The sequence below is a fragment of the Photinus pyralis genome, unplaced genomic scaffold, assembly GCF_008802855.1.
Source record: "Photinus pyralis isolate 1611_PpyrPB1 unplaced genomic scaffold, Ppyr1.3 Ppyr1.4_LG1, whole genome shotgun sequence".
NCBI classification, from domain to species: Eukaryota; Metazoa; Arthropoda; class Insecta; order Coleoptera; family Lampyridae; genus Photinus; species Photinus pyralis.
This window is the reverse complement of record NW_022170249.1, coordinates 37,254,462-37,262,428: the sequence shown is the minus strand read 5'-3', so window position 1 is coordinate 37,262,428 and position 7,967 is coordinate 37,254,462. Positions and strand designations below refer to the sequence as shown.

The 7,967-nt window shown below is 38.7% G+C and overlaps 1 protein-coding gene across 3 annotated transcripts; it reads left to right on the top strand.

Annotated features, from left to right (window-relative positions):
- On the top strand, positions 1-3,414 carry LOC116167969 (bromodomain-containing protein 4-like). 3 transcript variants are annotated; one of them, XM_031483605.1, is made up of 4 exons: positions 1-874; positions 1,128-1,293; positions 1,348-2,726; positions 2,811-3,414. In XM_031483605.1, exons 3-4 carry the CDS (start codon positions 2,497-2,499, stop codon positions 3,346-3,348), a joined length of 768 nt encoding a protein of 255 aa, XP_031339465.1. In that variant the 5' UTR covers positions 1-874; positions 1,128-1,293; positions 1,348-2,496; the 3' UTR covers positions 3,349-3,414. The 3 variants fall into 3 exon arrangements, with proteins under 3 accessions (XP_031339465.1, XP_031339473.1, XP_031339458.1); XM_031483613.1 differs by having other exon boundaries at positions 1-1,288; XM_031483598.1 differs by having other exon boundaries at positions 1-1,293.
- The last annotated feature ends 4,553 nt before the right edge of the window (positions 3,415-7,967 follow it).

Here is a 7,967-nt window from a genome sequence, read left to right as displayed (position 1 = left end):
CGGTTGCTCTTCGGCCGGTCTAATGCTAGTATAATTATATGAGAAGGATTAGTAATGTTTGCGCCAATGTAATCAACAAAAAACGGAAGATATATGTAATTAATATGTACATACTTACTTTTCAAAGAGGTGTCCAAATTCCTCTTCAATATCGCTATCGGCAAGCGATATTACAGTGTCTGGTGTAGGAGGTCTGTTTTGAGGTGTCGGCTGTTGGCTACTCGCACCAATCTTCGTTGGAGCACTGGATCGTATTAGAATATTTTCCAAAATGGCCACTTTCGTTCTCGGCGTTCTTTTTAAATTCAACTTGATTTTTTTGTTCGGCGATGGCATTTTGTATGAGCGTAAGAATTGTATAGTAAAACGCAATGTTACTTGTATTAATATTTATATGTAAAGAAGTTTGCTAACGTTAGGAGCTCTGGAGGAAATGATAAGGTCAATGAACCAACACAAGCGGACGAGGCCAGATTTTTCAAGGCAAAGTGTCATATTTCATTTTATTTCAAGGTCGACTGTTGTGGTATCTGATATTATTTTCAAGGTCAACTTCCTTGCCTTCATATTTCGATTCCAATGACATGAAGTGATTTCGGAATAAGTTATTTCCACTTTTAAACAAAGCGCCAGCATCAGTTTAAGCAGGTACCTACCTAACTACGCACTTCGAACTGTAAGATTATTTATTTTTTTAAATTTCATATGCTACTTACGCGCTGATTGCGAGCGCCAATCCTTATGGAAACACCTCCTAACTTAAAAAAAGATGATGTCTCTGAAAAATATTGGGAAAAATATCAATAAATGATTTCCACAGAATCCCCTTTCTCAGCTGGGAACTGCGTTATTTTACTCACAATAAAGCAGACAGGTAAGGTACTAGTACACCTAGCTACATTTCGCACGTTACACAATTCACGTATTCGCAAATAAGTTTCTGTGCATTAGAACGTGTGTGAAAATTAGTTGATGTCATAAACTTAATAAGTACCACCCCATTTCTTTTTGTATACATCTACACATTGACTGAAACGTCTGCTTCTTTTTAATTTACCTACGTCTAATGTTACATTCCCCATCCCTGATTGTATGAAATGTAGATAATTAGATTTTGTTTTCTAAAGCACCGCTTTTGGAACCGGGTCCACGCCGACATATGGAGAATTCTTAAAACATTTTGGTGAATATAGATGGTTGCTGAAACTAAAAACTCGGATGGTAATAGATGAATACCTATATAGTTACTAACCTAATTGGGACAACGAGATTGTTAAAATGCTTATAAGTAAGGTAGGTTTATTAAACATTTTTTTCCTTTCTTCTAATAGTAACTAATGATTTTAGGGTTGCTGCGATAAATAGACCAAATTGTGCACTTGTGGATCGACGAAGAAAAGAAAATCATGGGCGAAGAAGATATTTTCTTACAAAAATCATTTGCATATATTTGTTACAAATAAACAAGGTTTTCAGCCTTTTCATTACCTACCTCCCTACATGTTGCAATAATGATCAAACCAGAAAAATTTAAACTATTTGTCATCATAAAAATTGTGTGATAATAACATTCATTGCGGTTGTATTGTAAAAGCACGAGTAAGATGCCATACTTTCGATTGCCACTATGCTAGTTTGATTATGATTGCAATTCAAAAATGATGAATTAAGATAATTTCATGCGATAAATTATTTATTTACCTTCGGATTACCAGTTAAATTTATGATTTTGTATTATATGATCCTGTTAATTGCTCACCTTTGCAACTAATCCAACGTCAAGTAATCTCATTGAAAGTAAAATGAACTTTTTGGGTGGAAGTAATTTTTTCGCATGTGATACCTACATATAAGCTCAGTGAAGGTAATTAATTTTCACCATGATCGTTCACTATGCTATCACATCTGTCTTATTATAGACACCCAAAGAAGATCAGATTGATAAAAAATTGACCTTGGAAGTGAAATATGATACATGGGTAATGAAATATTACACCTTTCAATGAAACATGACACCTAGGAATGAAATATGATACAAAAAAGAGTTGGCCTTGAAAGTGTAACATGACACCCCAAAAAATGTGACCTTGAAAATGAAATATGACACCACAAAAAAGTTGCCATTGAAAATGTAATATGACACCTCAAAAGACCTTAAGAATGAAATTTGTCACCCAAACACAAATTTAATGAAAACAGCCTATTATTTCGAATGTCCCAGACATTGATCAGTGTCATTAGCAGATCTATTTAGCACAAATGAGAAACCGTTGTCTTCATAAGTTGGTTTTCCAAGCTGGTTTTCCTTTCCTAATGTGGCAGTACATCAGCTCCTTTGGTGATTCAGTAACTTTGCTTATGTAAGCTGGACACATCCGCTTGTACTATAGTTCATTCGCTTTGTCATTTCCTTCCGCGTTGCTAACGCAAGCAAACTTCTTCACATATATACAAGCAACATTGCGTTTTAATATTCAGTTCATACGCGAGTACAAAATGTCAGCACCGAACAAAAAAGTCAGATTCAATTCCGAAAAAGCGCCATCAAAGCAAATAACGATTTTGGAAGGCATTCTGACGCGACCCAGTGCTCCATCGGGAATGGGTGGGTCTAATCAACATCATAGGCAGCAGGGTGTGGTAGCTCAAAACAGGCCTCCCACACCTGCAGTAATATCGCTTGCGGACAGCGATGTTGAAGAGGAACTTGGACGCCTCTTTGAAAAGTAAGTACATATTAATTATATCTTTCACTTTTGGTGGTTGCATTTTCGCAAACATTACTAATTTTCATCATTTAATTATACTAGCATCACGCCGGTCGACATGCGACAGCAGCCGCCTCTGGTTCCACCGCCGCTGCTTCCACCTCCGCAGCAATTTGGTGGTGGTGGTAGTGCTGGAAAAAACCTGGCACTAATTGAACAGCAAGAACCTTCACTGGTGCAGGAGGTACGACCTCAACAAATTCCAAATCCAGCACCTATGCAGCAGCATCCGACGCTACCACCGCAGCAGCCGCAGCAGTCAGCAGTCAATCGTGCACCTCCTCGGGCGCACCCTCCCATGGTACAACATCTACCGCCTCCGCAGCAGCAGCAGCTCTCTACACGCAATCCGCAGCAAACTATGGCGCTCCCACCGAGCAACTTACGGGAGTTTAAGGAGTACAGTTTGCAGTGGATTCAGGAGCTGCATGCTTGCTACAAAAATTCGGAGGTCATGTTGACGAATCGAGTAGCTCAACTGAATAATGAGCTATTCGAGGCCAACCAAAACTTGGAGGGGGTGCGGGAGAATATTAGAATCGCCCAGGAATATATTCGCAGGATTGAGGAGTTTCCTTAGAAAAACTGTGAAAATTATTGTATATATGTATATTAACTTGTAGTTGTAGTTTATAGGTTAAGTAGTAATAGAATTTAATTTTTATAGTTTGATTTTAATTTTGTGTAGCTTAATAAATAAGTAATTGCTACCTTTTTTTTTTTTTTGTTCAAGAAGCCTTTGATTAACTAGATCACTACATTCTGATTAAAAAAATTGCCTGAGGATATGGTTTCAGTACTACCTACCTTAGCGAATTTTATCAAATCTTATCTTGGGGACAGATCGCATTTTGTGTCCTGTAATAGCAATGATTCTAAATATTTCGCCCAGGCCTCAGCTATTCCATAAGGGTCCACCGTAGATCCTTTTCTTTTTAAAACTCGTATTGGTACTGCGCTGGGTTCAGTTTGTTCGACAACAATAAACTGTAGAATCGAAAAAGTTGACCTTCATAATGAAATATTACACCTCACCATGGAAATGAGATATGATACCAAATAAAGTTAACCTTGAAGATGTAATGCGATGTCATAAAACAAATGACCTTGAAAATTAAATATTACACTTGTCATTGGAATCGAAATATGAAGGCAAGGAAGTTGACCTTGAAAATAATATCAGATACCACAACAGTCGACCTTGAAATAAAATGAAATATGACACTTTGCCTTGAAAAATCTGGCCTCGTCCGCTTGTGTTGGTTCATTGACCTTATCATTTCCTCCAGAGCTCCTAACGTTAGCAAACTTCTTTACATATAAATATTAATACAAGTAACATTGCGTTTTACTATACAATTCTTACGCTCATACAAAATGCCATCGCCGAACAAAAAAATCAAGTTGAATTTAAAAAGAACGCCGAGAACGAAAGTGGCCATTTTGGAAAATATTCTAATACGATCCAGTGCTCCAACGAAGATTGGTGCGAGTAGCCAACAGCCGACACCTCAAAACAGACCTCCTACACCAGACACTGTAATATCGCTTGCCGATAGCGATATTGAAGAGGAATTTGGACACCTCTTTGAAAAGTAAGTATGTACATATTAATTACATATATCTTCCGTTTTTTGTTGATTACATTGGCGCAAACATTACTAATCCTTCTCATATAATTATACTAGCATTAGACCGGCCGAAGAGCAACCGCCTCCGCTGCTTCCACCGCCGCAGCAATTTGGTCGAGAGACCCTCCTCACACAACATCAAGAGCAGCAGCAGCCGCAACAGGCGCGGGTGCAGGAGGTACGACTTCAATGCATGCCGCATCCTGTACCTGTGCATCACCAACCGCCACCACCACAGCAGCAGCCACCCACCGTCCACCGACCATCGCAACCTAGGGCGCTCCCGCCGAGCAACTTGATTGAGTTTAAAGCGTTTACTTTGCGTTGGATTCAGGACCTGCATTCCTGCTATCAAAATTCTGAGGGGATGCTGGCTAATCGAGTAGCTCAACTGGCTCATGAGCTATTCGAGACCAACCGCAATTTGGAGGCGGTGCGGGAAAACATTTTGATGGCTGTGGAGTACGTTCGAAGAATTGAGGGGTTTCCATAAAAAAAAAATGTAAAAAATTGTATATATGTATTTTAATTCGTAGTAGGTTCTCTTTATAATTTACGTAGCAGTAGTATTTCATTTTTATAGTTAATTTTGTGTAGTTTAATTTGTAAATTGAATAAATAAGTAATTGCTACCTTCTTTTTTTATTATTCATATTAAAGTGTGACATCTTTAACATTGGTGCATTTCAGTGGTGTGAGAAGAATTATCGCGATGTTACACCTTGAATGCATTAGTTACTAAGGAAACTTGTAAATAGCGGTAAGATGTCAGTCTCCCTCGGTACATTCGAGACAAAATTTCATGACCATGTGAATTGGTATGCTACTGCGTATGTTCGCCATTGAAAACTGAATATTACTCTTAACCTTCGAAATGAAACATGAGACCAAAGAAAGTTGACATTGAAAATTAAATATGACGCTTGACCTTGAAAGCAATCAAATTTCTTCATTAAAAACTTTAGTGCCTGAATACACTATGCGTTTTAAACGCATCCTTTCAAAACGCATCCTGCGAAACCGGAAGGTTGTGTGCGTTTACATTACTTGCGGCGACCGGAACGCAACCGGATAAGTGTAAACGCTCGCATTTAAATCCATTGGATGCAGTCATCCGTTCAAAACGATCCGGTCAAACGGGACCGATTAAAACTCATAGTGTATTCAGGCACTTAGCATTTAGTCGTCTATTATTTATAACGTTTTGGACATTGAACCGTTTCATCTACTTGGTCAGTGGGGTATGCACGATAATGAAAGGTACTCTTCTCAAACAACACGTCTAACGTACAATTATGATAACATATAAACGTATTGAATGAATTTCGGTTTACATTTAATGTAAGAAAATACAAGAAAAAATGAAATAATTTATTTATTAATGTGTAGACACAAAATAAAAAATAACATACTTATTGTCAATCTAATCAAATTTACGTGACATCTATAGCCAGTCGATACTTTACAGAGCTCTATAAACACTTTAATTCATAGTCAATTTTGACATTTTTTCGAACATTTCATGATCCTCAGACATATTCACGTTCATCACTTCAGCATCAAACTTCGCTTCCTCATTCAGCAGCACTTCCATATCACATTTTAACGTTTTAATATGTTGCACTAACGTTTCCCATTTCCTTTTCCCATCTTCTGTAGATGTAAAAAATGTGTCCAATCTCCTTTTCATATCTTCTCGCCGTACAATCTTCCCAATCATCCCACCTTGAGTTATCCGTCGTACGTTGCTCATATTTATTAATATATTAAGTACTTAATGAATGCAAAGTTTCCAAAGGTAACATTTTATAATGAATACGAGTCCTTGAATTTGAAAAACGTAATACTCAGCATGGTAATCTTGGAGGGGACATGTTGAAAAGATCTTTGCGAATGACCTCGAATGACCTTAACATTAATGGGTCAATGTCCTCGAATGACCTTCAAAATTAATGGGACCAATGAACTCGTATGACCTTGGAAATTGATTGGGAATCAATGATCTCGGATGACCTTGAACATTAATGGGGTCAATAGCCTCGGATGAAAATTGAGGTCGCCGCCCACGTGGCACGCGAATTTCACCTTGACCTAATTTCCAAGGTCACCGGGTACGTGTCATTGAACTCTCACCTTGACCCAATTCCCAAGGTCACAGCCACGTCACCTTGACCTCCTTCCCAAGGTCACCACCAGGTAGCGAGCGACCTTGAAGTGAGCCAGGATCCGCATTGTATATCTACTCGCGTTGAATCGCGTTATTGAGACTAATACATGATTATGACTATACGCTGAACAATGTCCACGGTACAGATTGGGACCTACCAGACAGTCTCCGTCCTATCGTCAGACACGCTCAGGATGCGATGCCAGCTCAGGACGACCAACCAGCGAAAGTCAGCTCAGCTGAAGAACCGACACCCTCGGTCTCTGACGCCAGCGAAAGGAAAACAGCCGAAGTGCCCAGGCAGCAAAAGCCTCAGGCAAGACCACAGGCCAAACCGCAGGTTCCTAAACCCCAGCACCTATCTAAGACACAGTCTCCACTCGCGAATGACCCCTTGTGGTTAGAATCGTGCGTGATTGACGGTGACACCGGATTAACTCTGGAGGAGGGAGTCTTCAGTTTCAGCCCAAGTTTCGACTCGTTTATCCCGCTCATTGAGAGCACTTACAACACACACGTGACAGCCGACAAGGAGTTCGCCCGGTTCGTGACCCCATCAATGTACACGTATTATCACGTCGGGGTCACCACTTTAGGAAATATTTATTTAAACATTTCTTTATTAATTGGATATCAAATTATATCACAGCAAATCTACAAAATGTATTTACTTGATCGTTGTTATTTTTCGTCTCTCTAGCAACCCATCTCATAGCTACCTTGCCATCGCCACAGGTTAAACAATACAGTGCAATATTATGTTTTTTATATTAAGATAAACATGAATAAATTATGAGTTAATTACACCTATTTTGATTGATAAAATGTTTTCCGCGGGGAAAATTTTCTGCTAAATAATTTTTGATAGCATCTCTTATACTATTACCATTAAAATTGTCTCGACATCGGTTACTAATTGAAGATGGTTGTGGAAATAGCAATTCTGCTTCTGTAACAGCCACTTCCCACTGCGTTACAAATGCCTCTTTTTGTTTCCACAATACTTACCGCTGGAATCAATACATCATGTTCCTTATACAATTGGGATTCTTGAAATACTGCAGAATCATGACATGATCCAGGTGTTTTGCAATTTATATTTCGAAACCTACAATAATATTGCGTAAAAAGCAAAGAATTGTATTGACGACAACAAAAATTAACCTGAATGAGTGATCTGCCACTGCCTGTAATACAATTGAGGGCCGCCCTTTCCTCTCTGTAGCCATCTGATGGGTGGTAATATTGGAATGTGAGTTCCATCAATAGCACCTATTAATTGCGAGATGTGCGTTTTGTTTTCAAAATTAAAAGAGATATCTTCGCATTCTACAGCATCAGGCATAGTCATGATCCAGTTAATTAAGTATTAATCACATCAACTACTCTATGCACACACTT